The sequence below is a fragment of the Octodon degus genome, unplaced genomic scaffold, assembly GCF_000260255.1.
Source record: "Octodon degus isolate 3935 unplaced genomic scaffold, OctDeg1.0 scaffold00004, whole genome shotgun sequence".
NCBI lineage: Eukaryota > Metazoa > Chordata > Mammalia > Rodentia > Octodontidae > Octodon > Octodon degus.
The window spans coordinates 8,671,451-8,688,680 of NW_004524580.1; the positions used below are offsets into that span (position 1 = coordinate 8,671,451).

General features: G+C 36.5%; 1 protein-coding gene across 1 annotated transcript in view; it reads left to right on the forward strand.

The window, feature by feature from the left end:
* Positions 1-17,230, forward strand: part of Acss3 (acyl-CoA synthetase short chain family member 3) — a 213,141-nt gene that overhangs the window by 78,671 nt on the left and 117,240 nt on the right. Inside the window, exons 6-7 of the mRNA XM_004623760.2 lie at positions 6,883-6,963; positions 7,047-7,142. Of these exons, the coding sequence (XP_004623817.1) occupies positions 6,883-6,963; positions 7,047-7,142 (177 nt within the window). The remainder of the gene's footprint in view (positions 1-6,882; positions 6,964-7,046; positions 7,143-17,230) is intronic.

The window sequence follows — 17,230 nt, forward strand, 5'->3', positions numbered from 1 at the left end:
GGGGGAGGCACTGCGGAGTGGTGGGGGGCGGCCCAAGGGGCTGGGAGAGGGTCCCCATTTTAGCTTTTTAAGTGGCTCAGGGAATCTTATAAAACATTTGTTCCGTCTCCAGACTTTGAAGCACTTTGAAATTCACTGTGACCTGGACAGGGACCTGTGTAAAAGGAAAAAGGCTCCTTTGCAATTTGACACTGACTTAGCCAGCTTAAGAGAAATACAATGAAAGTAATATATGGACCATTAAGTTTGAAAATGGTGATTTCAAATGAAGAAGGTTGTATTTTATTAGCTATCCTGATTTCTGTCAGTCAGGGAGTTTGTCTCTGGATTCCATCCAATGCCCAAACCAAAGATCCTTGATGGATCCTTGATGTTTGTCCCATCCTCTGTAATTTCCTTCCTAATATATCATTCTCAAGAGTATATTCCAGTAAATTGGAGATTTCTTTAACTGCTTGGAAATTTCCCCATTTATACTGACTTCAGCTCAGTTCAATGTGCAGGTGCTAAGTCGTCATTCTTTGTGAGAACAGATAAAGCTGTACACCACAGTCCTGCTAATCTACTCTGAGGAAATGTCCACCCCTTAGGGGAATGGCAGGAAGACTGTGCAGTTCATTTGTGACAGAGCTAGGCAACTGCATGGCGGAAGCAAGGTGGTAGTTTTGAGGCTCTGCAGCTGAGGATTCCACTTTTCCATTAAATGAGAATCTATCAGATTTGACTCAAGGTTAGGCATGAGACCATAAGAGTTTGAGAAATTGCACCTGAGAAAACAGAGCGGTGACTTTGAATATTTACTGTAATAGGAATATAGGAAGATGATTTGGGGCTGAGAAAGCCATATTAAGTGTGATGAATTTGGGGATATTTCTATGGGGACGTTGCCTCTTCAGCAAGCATAATGAGAGTCAGGGCCCAAGAGTCAGCCCCAACACCTGGGGTTGGGGCTGAGACTGCTGCATGTCATCAGTGGAGAAGACTGGCATTTAAATCTTGGGAGTGAGTGTGTTTTATACAGTATGACCTGCAGAATAATAAGCAAAGGTAGATACTTCTCGATGTCCTGCAGACATACTGTGTTTCTCTCCATTAGACTTCAGAAGTATAACTCTTTTGTGATTATATATTGCAACATATGCTTATGCAACCTCTTTTAAACTACCTTAAGCATATCATGACAGGTTTTAGAGTATGTCATATTTTTTTAGCTCTACTTCACTACCTAGTCACATTTGAGTGCAGCAGATCCTCAGAATATTCACTGAATCATCTCTGACTTCTCCCGTTAGCTCTTCAACTTCATTTTATTCATAGAATTCTCACCTCATTTTTGTAGCTCTGACAAGGATTAATAATATATGAATTTTAATGCTGACATTTCTAGAACACGAGGACAGGAAAAATGAACACGCCTGATGTAGGGAAGTCCATGTTTATTGCATCACAGCTTGTTTTCCTGATCTTTGATCTACATGAGGAAAATAATATCATGAACTCATAAAAACATTCTGCCTAAATATCTATTGCTTTTAGGGATATAAAAGAAAGACACAAAAGTGTGTTTTTTGGTGGAAGTTGGCAAATATATTCACGGCGTATTTGCATCTTGGCATCTACCAACTCTAGAGTTGTCAGGTTGCTACAGGACAGTTTAATCTCTTAGCAAATACTCCAACAAGCACAACTAAGCTACTTTGCATACATTTCTGCTGTATTGTGGCTTTTTATCCTGTTTGGTTTTAGTACCTAGACTCAATGTCTTTCAAAGTACTACACAAAAAAAATCCCTCATCTACATGGAGAGTTCTTTTAGGAACGGGAGATTCAGTTATGGCCATGCTTATCATCTTTCAGCTTGATATCATGGAGGGAGGAGATAACAAAAAATAAACAAATCCAGTGACAAAGGACAGTGGGGGGCATTGGATGGAAGGCATAACAGGAAAGTGACAGATGGGGCCTTTTGCTCTGTGGTACATGCATTTCTACAACTTATTTAACTTTTATTTCTACTTGTTCTTAGGAGATTTAGCTCTTATTCTTACCTCATTGTTTTTCTCAGCTAAGGACAAAAGAAGTCTGTGTGTGTGTGTGTGTGTGTGTGTGAGAGAGAGAGAGAGAGAGAGAGAGAGAGAGAGAGAGAGAGAGAGAGGTGAATCTTTCTATCTTGTTTTACTCTGTGGTACAATTCTTGCAGTTAAAATGCTGAACTTGCTACATCTTTGCTCCTTATCTCACAGCTGTTCAGATCAATAAAAAATTATACAGTTGCCAAACTATCTTCCACAGAGATAGTTTCAGAGTCATCCAAAAGCTTGCAGCAAGAGATTTCATATTAGATGAAATAACCCAATGGAATCATTCCATTTCTTCTAAAATGATACACTAATAGGTTCAAGTTTCAAGGGTTTCTCTTGAACAAAAAGAGGCATTTTTTTAAAAGAATTGTATTTTCCACTGTAGAGTTTCTTCATTCCACTGTTCATTCTTTCCATCAACAAATGTATGAGTGCCCGTTCTTTGAGTGGGCATGGCACTGAAAGTACAAAGGTGTTATCCTCCCAGGGTTCAGAGAGACAGAGCAGGTACAGGATGGCTTGGTAATGACAGTGCTCTGATGAGGTGTGCTGGCCCTGGGGACTGCGGGACAGGAGGGAGAGATGACAACACAACAAATACTGCTTCCTATTATAACATATGGACAATATGCTGTCCAGAAAAGAAATTGTTTTTCTCCTCTGTGCAATAAATACAATTTACTTTTTTTTTAGCAAAAAATGGGTGCAAAGTGATGACTGTCTAATTTCTCAAGTTATTGAGCCATAAGAAAAGACCTTGTGATTAACTGACAAAGCACATGTAAGACAGGGTGGAATCAGCTGGGAGGGTAGCTGCTCACTGTGTGTGGCAGGATGCGTGTGCGAAGCGCACGGGCCATGAGAATGGAGGTGTGTTCTTGGGCGGCCAAGGGGCTACAGGGTCTTTACACGCTTGTGTGGATGAGTAGGGACTGATCAGGTGCTGGAAAGGACTTGGGAACTCACTCTGGAAAGAAGGGATGATAGGAGTAAAGTCATCATGCCGGCATGGTTATCTTTGGCCTGCAAAATTTTTGAGCAAATAAGAACTTTTTTTTTCATGATTCTCTAAATCTAGCCATCATTTGGTAATAGATATATTACCAAATGGTAATATATAATTTAATTTGGTAATACTTTGGTAATATTAATTTGGTGTATTTCATTTGGTAATATATAATTTAATTTGGTAATACTTTGGTAATATTAATTTGGTGTATTTCATTTGGTAATATATAATTTAATTGCTGAGCTGTTTGATTTTTCAAACAGGATCTTCTTAAATATTTCAGGCTGATTTAGATCTTACTGGCTAGACCAAACTAGGCTCAAATTTGAAATAATCCTCCTGTCTTATCCTCTTGTGTACTGGGATTATAGGTGTGTGCCACCACACCTGGCATGGATTTATTTTATTAAGTATGATGTGTATTTCCTACCTCATTTTTTCTCATCTTGTTAAGCTGGGCTTAAGTACTTGTATTTACATACAAATATCTATCTATCTATCTATCTATCTATCTATCTATCTATCTATCTATATTTCATATATGTAGAAGTATAAACATACGCATGTATATAAATAATTAATATAAATATATTTTATATGTGTAAGTGTATACATTTATAAAATATTTTAATAGAAAGTAAATGATGAAGGGGCTCATCTTAGAATGTATAAAGTAGTATAATACATTCCAGTCCTTTTTTTGCCTCAGAATGTGAAGATTTGCGATCGAGGTTCACCTACACACGTGGAATGAAGTTTTCTGCCTTGCATCTCAGGGTCTCCTTCTCTTGTCTATTAAGATCTATAGTTCCAATGGTATTTTTTAAGCTGCATCAACTGAAATTTTGTTTTACTTTGATGGTCTCGTGTATATATTTTGTGACTTTTCTTAGTCTTCGAAAGCAGCTGGGTTTTCTAAGGAAGTCTCTGTGATGCCTCTGTGGTTCATCCCTGGATGATTAGTAATCACCCTTTAATTTTTCTTATAGAGAATAACTTTTTAAAGTACCATGGACAGGGCAGGCCAGATAGCTCAATAGATTAAAGCGCCTGCTTAGGCAGAGTGCGGTGGCCAGGGGTTCAGTCCCCACCCCCAGAGTGCACTGAGAGGGTGATTGAGACTGGGCATGGTGGTGTGTGCCTGTAATCCCAGTGCTTGGGAGGCTGAAAACAGTAAAATCACTACAAGTCTGATCTACGTAATGAGACCATGTAAACCCTGTACTAAATACATAAAAAAAAAAGAAAGTGCCATGTACATTCTAAGTTGTCAAAAAGAAAGAGGGCCCGCATATTGTCTCCTTTCCCACTGCCGTTTCATGTTTTTGTTTGGGACCCAGCATGTTATGCCCACCTGTACCTTTTCACAGTCTCCAGAAGATTGGAAGGACCATGGCTGACCCTGCCACAGAAAACCCCAACAAAATAAAGCATGCTAGGAAAGTGACAAAGCGTAAGGATTTCCTGAGCACATGTCTGATCACTTCACGTTTTTACTTTTAAGGTATATAGAATACAAGTGCATATAGAAAGTAGGAGTACATATTTAACAGTAAAATGCAAGAAGCAGGTGTTTTGGGGGTGTTTGCGCTGAATGAATATTTTTACACTATGCATCATATTTCGGATACACTTTGAAAGTGCTGTTTGTAGATCCAGCTGTGGCTAGTAGTCTGAGCTGCTCTGTGGGCTGAAGTAGCAGCATTCTTTAGACTAGGAGTTTTAGGCCAGCCTAAGTAACATAGTGTGAACTTGTCAGAGAACAAAAACGTGTTCTTATGCTTGGCATTAATTTTCCTTAATTAAACTTGATTTTTTAAAAAGATTTGTGCTTTCATAGGCTAGACCAATTTCTCTTTTGCACTGCAAATAACATTACCTGAAAAACATGATGACAAATGAGAAAGAAAAAAATGTTTTGCTAATTTCATGCAGAAATTTACGTTATTATTAGAGAACCTTTTAATCCTAATCTTTCCTTTTTGATTATTTAAACTTCTCACAGAATAGAAAAAAATCTTAAATTATTATTGACAGGAGGTATTGCTGCCTACCATAACATATGTATAGTATATTATCTATGAAAGAAACTATAGGGGACTGGGGAGATGGCTTAGTGCTTCCCTGGCAAGCATAAAGGCCTGAGTTCAATCCCTGGTTCTGCCAAAAAAAAAAAAAAAAGGAAAGAAAGAAACTATATTTTTCTCCTCTGTCCAATAAATAAAATTTCTAGAAAAATCTGTAAAGTGATTAATATCTTATTCCTCAAGTTTTAGAGCCATAGGCAAAGGCCTTCGGATTAATTAGCAGAGTGCACTTAGGATACAGTAGAATAGGAAAATAGCTGCTCATAGCACGGGGCACAGTGCATGTGGGGAGCCCACTGGCAGTGGATTTAGGGGCTCTGGCATTCCCAAAGTGACAAAGGGAGCCAGCCGCATGCTAATCACAGCATAGAACCTGGAAAATCGCTCTCAAATGCCAGCAAAACTGCATCTGATATTTGCCAGGAGCAGGTACTGTTGCTAGTGGATAAAATATGTTCTGCAGCTTGACACCTATGTTTTACTAGTGACACTCGAGGAGAGCAGCAATTTTTGTAATTAATGGAAAGTTAATTTGTTTTTCAAACCCCTGAATCGTGTGTGTGTGAGTGTGTGCGTTAAAGTGGCTAAAAGCTGCCATTTATAGCAAATTCATTAATGAAGGCCATGTTTACCTTTTATTTAAAACAATATGATTTTACATGGGGCAGTTATAAAATCATTATACTAACCGGTAAGAGTACAATATGACATTTCTCTCCCTTATTTCTGCTTATTCTGGATATTCATATGATTATGTCTTATTGGGCTAAGATACTTTTTATAATGGAGCAATGACTTAAACTATTAAAGGTACCATCAGTTTTTATTTATGGTTCTTGTAAGTGGAATTCCTAACTTGGTACTGAAGAAAGCTATTGAAGACTGACTTGTGAAAAGTGCCCAGTAATGATGTAACAATCTCTAGTTTTTGGCTCAAATGCACTATTAGGCAAATATGTAGCATAAGGTCCAGTTCATTGGGATACACACCTCAGACTTTCAAAATTCATCATCAAAGAGTTGTTCAACTTCAATATTGTGTTTTCATGATTCCCATTGAGGTCTGCAATGAGGCTCTAGTTAGAAGGTAACTTTGTTTCCTCTAAGATGTCTAGTATATTTAATTATCTTAAGAAATAGATACCCTAATGCTAGTCAACATTTTAGGTACATGACTGAATTTTATTATTTTATTCACTTAATTTGTTTCTGTTTTTGTCCTGATATTGTCTTCTGTTTTTGGCCAGTTCACCTTTCCCGGAGGGTGTGGCTGGCATGGAATGTGGTGCCAGGGATTGAACCACAGTCTCCTACACTGCCTAAACTTGCCTAAGCAGGCACTTTAGACCACTGAGCTATCACACCAGCCCCCTGATAGTCTGTCTTAAAATGTAATGTTGAGTATTATGTTCCACCATTGAAAAAATATTCCTATGTAATTTTGTGAAATCCCAAGTTTTCTATAGAAAGTCAAGAATATCATATGAAGGTGGATTCTACAAATGATATTGATCAAGTTAAATTATTCTGTGTTGATTGTTGCAGAAATGAAAAAAAAATGATTCAAATACTTATGTAAAAGTCAAAGTAGTTTGATGCTTATAGGATATCAAATACTCCAAACATAGAACTTTCCAAAGAGATAGCATGGAGAATCTTGCAGAGGTTTTAAATCAATTTTTACTTTCCATTTTCTCTCCCTTAGGGCGTGGTCAGGCCCACTGGGGGATATGCTGTGATGCTAAACTGGACCATGTCTTCCATATATGGACTTAAACCTGGAGAGGTAACCATGGTTTTAAGTTTCCACTGCATGCGGTTTTTTCTGATTAGCACGTTTATGCATTTTATTATCTTCTCAATTTTTAGGTGTGGTGGGCAGCTTCTGATTTAGGCTGGGTTGTTGGACATTCATACATCTGCTATGGGCCTCTCCTGCATGGGAACACTACAGTTTTATATGAGGTAAGAAAATAGAATCACGTGGAAGTAGTAGCTATTTTACTGAAAATTTTCTGAAATAGTCCTGAATAGGAGCAGTAGAGTTTTGATGGAGATAGGAGACAGTTTTACATCTTCTTTGAGTTACAATTTCTCTCTCAGAAAATAAAGAGAAATACAGGAAATAATAGCTATTTCAATTGCATTGAAGAACAAAATTGGTAAAAAGTTAATTTCAGACTGCATATACTAATGGGCTTAATTTCTATCTTTTCTAAATCTCTAGAATAGATCACCAAACTGATACTAACTTCAATAGCATAGAAAAGGGAATAGCTATCATGGAGTAAGCAACATTGATTTGCATTTTTTATTTGTACAGAATTAGTGGATTTTGAAGCACATTCTATCTTAATCATAGCTAAATATTTTCCAAGGCTTTTAATAAGAGCTTTGCTTGTAATGAAAACAAGACTAGATTTGTTAAGGATATATTAATGTCACCCTGGAATAAAGTTTTTGAATTTGTAATGGAAACATTCCCTTATAAGTCTACTTTCTTTCATTTTACCAGTGCTTACATGAAGATTTAGACAATGTGCTCATCAGATTTGGAGGAGATCAAAATCTTGGAGAGATAACTAATAGGTAGTTTGCTAAATTATCATTCAGAATGGTCCTGGACATTTTGGGAAAGACTAGTGAAATACAAAAATACAGAACTATTTCCAATGTTCTATTAAAATTAAAACATACTTCAGAAATGAAATAGGAGAAATAGAGTTGCTTGTAGATTATCACATTAAATTCCTGGATATTGTAACGGCTCCTGTTTCAGACATATACTATTATTAGGATTACTTTAAACATACTTACCATATTCAGCATTATAACTTTACTTTTTCACATTTAAAAGTTTATTTGGTGTAAGGGATAGGATTAAAAACTTAACTAGCTAAAAAACATCTGAGAGAAGGAAGTCAGAATGAAAAAAAATATAATAACCTCCAAGAGATTAAGGAATTGGGTCAGGTTTCTCGGAAACATTGTATCTGAAGGTTATATATCATTAATATCTTTGGGAGCTAAAGAATCACTACCTGTTAAGTAAATATTTATACAATGGAGAATTAATTTTAGGAAAAATAAGAGAAACATTTAAATATCTCTCATGATGGCAGAATGGCTAGCTTCTCAATATGAGAATAAATCTGCCTTTCACATAAAATGATCTTTCAAAACCAGACAAAGAATGAGCAGGAGAAAAATAGGGGTTGTGGAGAGAGGTGTTGGGTGATGCCAAGAAACTACACTATGAACAGCCTTCAACTTAATGATTAAATAATAATAATAATAATAATAATAGTAATAGTAATACCATGGTTTCCAGCTTCAGAAAATTGTCTTGGTCCATTCAACACTTAACATCCACTTATATCCCATGGTTATTGGCTGGCTGGTTCTCTGTCCCTGAGTGCTAACCAAACTTTCATACAAGCGTAAGCCATCATGCCCTCCTACACACCACTCATATTACATCATACATATGAACTGACATGGGCTTCATTGTTTGTAGTAATTACAACATAAAAGCCTTTTTTTTTTTTTTTTCAGAACTGGGGATTGAACTCAGGCCCTTGTGCTTGCCAGGCAAGCGCTTATTCTACTGAGCCATCTCCCCAGCCCCAAAATAATCTTAAAATAATCATTCTCCCTGAAGCAAACATGGTCTCAAAATTGTATGCTTACCCTGAACTGTGGCTTATTTTGTATAATTGTGACAAACAGAATTTGCTATTATAAGTATTTATAACTACTAAGCTGACTTCAGGACTCAGATAATTTTCTTTGGTGTTCACCATTACCTTTCTTTCTTGAGTTTGTTTAAACCTTGATGCTAACACCATCAAGTAAAGTGGCTGCTTACATTGGCATGGTGTGAGGCAGGACAGTGCAGAGTTTCTATAAATATTTGTTGTGTGAATGAAAGAATAAATGAGTCATATTTTAAACCTTTTGTGCACAGTACTTTCTGTTCTGCAACTTGTAAATGTCCTCAACTCTCTCTGATCATAAAACAAAACCTTTTCAGACCTTTAAGCAATTCCGACTCCCTGTCTGTATTTTCTTCCCCATTAAGCTCCTTGCAAAGTGCGCCTGCTTTCATCATTCGTCTTCACATTCCTCCATGTGCTCTTCATCTGACTGTGGGCTGCTTTCTGCCCCCTTCACTTCAGAAGAGCAGCTACAGCCGGGGTCACGAGTGACTTCCTAAGTGGCAGACTCAAAGGGCCCCTTTCAACTCAATTTCATTTTCTTTTTTAGTAATGCTCAGCACTGCTGACTGTTGCCTTTAGGGAATTCTGTCTTCTCTCTTAAGTTCCTGTCATCTTTTCTATTGTTCATACAGTGTCTTTTCCTGGTGTGACTTTCCCTCTGTCCTTCCTTCCCTGGCTTTTGACTGTCCCTAAAGATGCCGCTTATTTTTTATCATCTCTTGAAAGTTGTTTTCCGGTCTTAGGCTGTGTTCAGTGCCTTCTGCTATCTTTCTATTACAGACTGAGCATACATATCATGAAGCTGACCACACTATAGTGAAATAACCTGTTCGTATCTGGAGGAGTGTAAGAATACGAAAGCTGCTCTTTCAGCCCAGTGCACTTCACATATTTAACACTCAGTGAAGGTTGGAGGGCTAAATTATCCTCCTACCCATTATCTCTGCTGTGACAGGAGGATGCTATTTTTCTCTCTTACTTTCTCATCTAGTGGCCCTAGACATTGGCATTTCATGGGTCGTATTCTTATCTGTTTCATTTTGCTTGTATATGCTGGATAATTTCCTTGTAGGTAGAGTTGAGTATTACCCATTAAACCATAGCTCCAAAATCCTTTTTTATATCAGCCTTCCCTTTGGAATGTCAGCCAATGGTTAGACATCTCTGGATGATCAATGCCTGCTTTATACTCAAGATGACATGAGCTGAACTGTTTCTGCTCAACCTGGCAACATGTGTTTTCTTTCACATGCTTGGGAGTTCTGTCAATGTTAGCACCATCTAGACAGCCCTCCAGATTAAGAACCTGTAAATGACTCTAACTTCATTGTCCTTACATCTCACAGTCTACTTATCAATACTTTCCTTTGCATCTATTTTTGGAGTACCTCTTTTTTTCAGTGTTTCCTAATTTTTTTTTTAAATTTCCCTGGTTGTCATGGCTTGTGTGTATGTGTCCACTGAAAGCCTGATGATTTTGTGATTAATTCATAATCTAAACCTGGGATTATAGGTATGAGTGCTGCTGGTATTATGGGTATAAATGCTACACCCACCCTGGGGCAGATAGCCTGAATACAATGTAAGGAAGAGAGAAAAATTTGCACTTGGCCTCTGCCACTGTTGCTGCTGCCACCAGTTTCTCCCTTTCTGCTCTTCACTGTTTTCTGCTGTCATAAACAGCTGCCCTCTTCCATGTGTCACCCTGCCTTGAAGCCAGCTGAATATGGACTGAAATCTCCATGAACTGTGAGTTAAAAAAAAACTTTTCTTCCTTACTTCTGGGTCATGTATTTCTGTCCCAGCAGTGAGAGAAAAATAACTGAGACACTGGTCATATATTCAAGACTAGCAGTCAGCTAGTATGTCATCTTGACTGATGTTCATTTCATACTTGGGTTACTAATCTGTTTTTTCCTATAGAATCCAGGTGCATAGTTCACATTATCATTAGATAATATAACAGTCTTTAGGACAAGTATTTTTATCTTTTTGTCCCTCCCTTCAAAGTTATCTCTACCATTTTTATTTCTGAGCTCTCTTCAATGCAATATCCTTTGTTGATAACTTGATAGAGCAATAGAAACAAACAAAGCAAATATATAATAAAAATGATCACCTAAAACATTTAATAGATAATTATAGAAGACTCCCTTTTCTTTTTTTTCTTTTCAAAGTTTTATTGATAAACATATAGCAATGAGACAGTTTCAAATCAAATCGAAAGTACAGTTTCAACAAATAATACACTGCATATATTCTTCTTAGTGGTTAATTGCTGTACAAGATGCAGACTTGTGATCCTACTTACAAACACCATTAGAAAAAATCATTCTATTCATTAAGAGAATGCAACTATATATCTATCCCAACCACTTTGAATACACAGATACAAAATGGACATTCATAGTTATACCCCAATTTTTTTTTAAGTTCCGTTGTTGAATATTATAGGTGTGTAAACCCAATGCTATTATGGGCTTCTGTACTCTTTTAGAATATTTTGCTGAAGACTCCCTTTTCTAACAACAGAAAGATATATTTTATTTTTTATTTTTTTAATTTTAATGAGAAAGACTTAAGAATGAGATAGTTCCAAAACAGGTTAGTAGGACAGTTACAATAATTAAATTTGCATATTGTTGTCTTCATAGTAGTTATTCAGAGTATAAGATGAAGACATGATGTCTTGTCCATACACTATTAATGCAAATCTTCTCATTGAACTAAGAGAAAGTAGCTATATATGGGTAGATATACACTACAAAATGGTCCTTCATATATATCTCCTTTTTTTGGTTTTGTTTTATCAGAAATGGCCATTCTGTTGCCATTCAAATATTGTATGTGCATGAATTCAGTAAAATCATCCAATATAATCCAATAGTCCATAATAGTAGTGGGTTGTTAGCAGAACTGGCAATGTCAGAAATTGTTGAGTTGAGCCTTTCACAGCTCAGCATATTAATATGGTTTTCCTTTTTATACTTCATGTTTATATTTTTCTACTGGTAGTTAAGACCGAGATAAAGCAAGACCTATGTAACAAGAAATGTAACTTACAAAGATATATTTTAATTGCCTATAGAACATGTAACAAGATAGATAATAATATTGGGACACAGAAAGCAAAACAACAATGGGAGAAAAATGAATTAAAGGTCCATGGTTTATTTCTGAACTACACGTGAATCTACAGTTACATAATGTTTCAGCTGAAAATAAAATGCTCAAAGCCTTCAAAGAGCTTCTGTCTCTTAAAGACGCTAACTCAGACTTCCGTGCACACTACCAAGGTTTCAGAGCCACCTTTACACACTGCTGACATCAGTGGCCTTCTCTCCGTCCCTGGTCTCTGACTCTCCTCACCTAGCATTCCTGTCATATTTGTACTTCTATGAAAACAATTGCCAGATATCCAGTGGCTTCTTCTGTTAAAATTTCACCTATATTCCAATCATATAGCACAGTGACTCTTTTATTAAGGAAGTATATCTTAAATGTCATACATGACACATTAAAGCCCATCACCTCCTCTACTATTTTTAGTTTGGTTTTCTCCTAGATTGAAGGAGTCCTTATAACTCCTTTAAGCCATCCAGATGTCTCCAGTTTTGCACACCTAGTGCTGTCATTTTGTAACTATTTTGTGGCTGAGGAGTATTATTCACTGCTACCTGGCATAGTGCCCGCCAGGACACAGGTAAAATTTGTTGAGTGAATGAATAAAGGGTTTTAAGAGGATTAGATGACAACATGTACAGGAAAATAGCAGGGGAACAAATTGTTTGAATGATTAATTAAACTAAAACTGAGCTCTGACAATATGAGGGTAGCAAGTGAGATAAAAAAAAAATACCTTTATAAAGTAAATTTCCTCCTTGTATTCCTATTTTAAGCTAATTTATTAAATAATTGTAGTCATTTTTTGATATTCATGGAATATTTTCTCCAAGATTCCTTGCTCATATTAAAATAAATAGAACTCCAGTTGGTTCTTACAAATAGTGCAGCATTCACATGTAGCATACATATATCCTCCCATGTACTTTAAAATCATCTTTAATTTCTTAAAATAACTTAATTACTTAAAAATAAATGTGTTGATGTGTTTATTACATTGTATTTTTAAGGAATAATGACAAGAAAAAAGTATATACTTGGTACTTTTTTCAATATTTTTGATTTATAAATGAATCAGTGGTTGTGGAATCCAGGGATAGAAATGAACAGTTGCCTGTATTTAGTGCTACTGTAACTTAATGTTATTTTAATTTATTCTTATTTCATTTAGGAATCTAAACTCTTAGATTAAAGTAACAAAAATCCAGGGGCCAGGGATATAGCTCAGTGGGACAGTAACTGCCTGGCAAATAAGATATCATGAGTTTGATTCCTGGTAACAAAAAAAAGAATTCACTTACTAGTAAAGAAAATAGTTTCATAGATCATTCATCAGGGTCTCATATGATTACCTTTTGTAAAAAAAAAAAAAACTATGTACAAAAGAGTATAATCAAAATTTTATATTCAGGGTTAAAGAACTATAAAGTTACAAAGCTACAGTATAAACTCAATTGGTGTCTGAGACAATCTTTTTCCTTCATGTGGGAAACTTACTTAAAATTTGATGTTTTGAAGTATTGTGAGAGTAAAGTTGATTTCACACCAAATGATATTGAGTACAACAGCCAGTTCATTAAAAATATCTCTTTTATTCAGTAAAAACCCCATCTTATTTTATGAATGCATGATGAATCATTTTTCTTCAACAAAGATTTTTTTTTTACATTTTTGAATTTAATACAAAAAGCTATAATTTCATCAGAAGAGAAATATTCAAAAAGGGGTAAAGCTAAGTTGGACTCTTACAAATTTATCTATCTATCTATCTATCTATCTATCTATCTATCTATCTATCTATCTATTTATTGCTACCCAGCTCAGACTCACAGTGATCCTCCTGTCTCAGCCTCCCAAGGCTGGGATTAGAGGTATGCACCAGCACACCCTGGTTTGGTGACCAGCATTCCAGGGCCAGCACAGCATGTGTACTGGTACTGTGGATTGAACCTGGGTCCTTGTACTTGCCAGGCAGGCACTGAGACCACTGAGCTATCTCTCTAGCCCTAGGCTGGATATTTAGTGTAACTTCATGCAAATGAGCCAGTTGCTCAAAACAAGCTGCATTTCAACGAGAAAGAATACAGTAGATATTTAAATAAGAGGTCTTTTTCTGCTGTAAGCAAATGTATATTTCTACATCCGTAGTGTGAAAACCTGTTAGGAACCATGGGGTTTACTTTTGATTATCCTTGTTCTTGAGTACGTTCATATTTAGCTCATTAAAACCAACAAGAATCCTGGATGCTCTTATCCCTGTGCAGGTCATCTCTGTGCATTTGTCTGGGCTCAACACACGTTTTCCACACTGGAATTTACTCTGAAATCATTTCCATGTACTTCTATGCCATCATTTCTAATAACAATGCCTTCTAATATCTCCATTCATCTAATGTTTTCCAAGTCCAAAGGGCAGTTTCAGTCAATGTCTCATCAACATTTGCATGTTGACCTCCAGGCCCTCTTAATCAGTCGGTTCCTTTCCGAGATACAACACATTCTTTTGATTCCTGCCACAAAGATTTTGTTTATTTGTGTTCTTTCCCAGAAATATCTCCCCAGAAATATATTCTTCCAGAAATGCATGCCTGCTGTTAGATCTTAGCTCAGGACACTTCTGTAGAGAACCCCTCCGTGGTTTCTCTAATTAGATCAAAATCCTCTTTGCCTCTCAGCACCTTGCATTTTGGTGGCTGTGTTGCAGGGTCACATTTTTTTTTCATTAGTACTGTATATGTTTGCCCTACAGAATGACACACATGTAGTGGGGAACTGGTACATGGACATGAGGCATCTTAACTTTTCTCATCATTCCCATCATTGGTCTGCTTTCTTTTGCAAAGGATAACACCTTGTTATGTTTTCCTGCTTTTGTGAGTCATAGTTGTACTAGACAAGGAATCACATTCAGTTCCCAATAATGTTTGTTAAATGCCTGGATTAGAACATTAGAATGAAAGAATTTGACTCATATGTAAACATCCTCCCCATCCCTGGAGAGGAAAATGTAATTTCAATTTCCTTCATAATCAGAGGATTTTATCAACAACTTAAGTAGGACAGGCTTTTATTTTTTACAGATAAGGATTTACTTTTATTAACTGAACTGGACATGCTTAGACCACTTAATTTTGGAAGCCAAACTTAATTGACTATTTAAAATTTGGGCACTATATCTGAATAATTTGCCATTATTCTTATGAGAGAAAAATACTATATCCTTTCATATATTTGCATCATCAAAGGAGCACTGATGCAAACAGACAAGCATACAGGTTGAGTACTGTCTCACCAAAGATGAGGGAGAAAACACAAACAATTTGGTTTTGTCAGCTTTCTGTTACAGGGACAAAATACCTGAGATAAAAAACTTACAATGAGGAAATATTTGTTTTTGTCTCACAGTTTCAGAATTTTCTAGCTGTGATTGGTGGACTGTGATGCTTTGGGCCTGCGGCAGGGCTGTGTGTGAGTGGGGAGGTGTGGAAGGAAGTGTCTGGAAGCTCAGAGGACAGGGGCCAGTGCCCTCATGTCCCTTTCAAGGGTACCTCAGGGACCTAACTTCTTCCACTAGGTCTCACTTTATGAGTGCACTTCACGATCCCAATAATGGCATCAGCTAGCCATCAAGTCTTTTGTACAGGAGACTTTGAACAGGCTTCTAGTGTGTGAACCAATTTTGTAACCTTGTATGGCAAGTGTGAGTATGTGTGGTGGCAGACGGTGATGTGACACAGATACCCTTCTGGCCTCTGTTTCCTATTTAGTATTTGCCTCGCTTTTCAGCCTGCTAGCTGCAGAAATCAAACATAAAATTGTTTCTTAAGGATAAGGAAATCCTTCTGGACCCTGCCTTTCTCTTTGTCTTTGCTGGGTACCGTATACAAATGTGTGTTATTTTCATAATACATTGGGACACAGATTTCTACAATGGCAGTGGTCTGGTTAAGAAGTCAGAAACTGCTTATTGGCTAAACTATTACCAAGATACAGAGGAAAATACTAGTAGTTACTGTTCCCCCTAAATTTAACTTAGAATTAAACCATAAACTAATGATTTTTCTATAGTAATTGCCATTGTTATTAATAATAACAATCTTATTTGCAGTTCTCACAAAAAGAAAACAGTGTGCTCTCATTTTAAATTTATTTACATTTCTACTGTTTGAAGGAATAAGTGATTTCAGTAAATTCTTGGACATCCTCATTAGACTACCTAGGGATGGCCAGTTGTTATTAATTCAATGATTAGCTTTGAAGGCATATTGTGTGGTTTGTCTTCTTACACAATAACTTAGAGAAAATAGAGGCTCTAAGATTCAAGCTGGTGACATATGAATCACTGGTTCATATATGGTATCCCATCATATTGGTATATGGCCAGTGGACTGGAAATATTAATATTTGTGTTACTGATCTTGCTCTGCCTTTGTCTACCTATATGACTATGGGCAGATAATTTCAACTTGTTTAGGAATCCTTAATATGAAGAGAGTAGCACATCTCTTGATGCTTTCAGTTCTGTGACTCAGTTGTTTTTTCCCCCTCAGAATATTTATTTGCTAATGTGCTCCGAGTTTTATGTCTGAAGATAAAGCTAGTGTCTTTTCCATGCTTAATGTTGTTGATTCATCAAATTTTCTACTGGGGAAAATTTTCATAGTGCTTAACACTGCCATAGCATGATTTCTGACATATTTAAATAGAGATTGCTTTGGTGGAGACAAGCACCTTTCCTGCTTTACCATTCTTTTCTCATTTATGAGCAATGATTCCTTTTCAATGGCATTCAAGTATGAAAGCCCTTTCCTACCATTTCCATGATTTAATGATTAGGGTCAATTCTTTTTTTTTTTTTTTTTTTTTTAACCAGGTATTGAACTCAGGCCCTTTTTTTTTTTTTCAACAAATAATACACTGCATATATTATTTTCAGAACCAGGTATTGAACTCAGGCCCTTACACTTACACTTGCCAGGGAAGTGCATATTCCACTGAGCCATCTCCCCGGCCCCAATTTTTCTTTCTTTCTTTCTTTCTTTCTTTCTTTCTTTCTTTCTTTCTTTCTTTCTTTCTTTCTTTCTTTCTTTCTGAACCGGGGATTGAACTCATGTCCTTGTGATACAGGGAGAAATACTGGTCTTGGGTGGGTGACCTCCAAACCATATATGGAACCTCCAAATGACATAGGGAAAAACGATCTCTGGACCT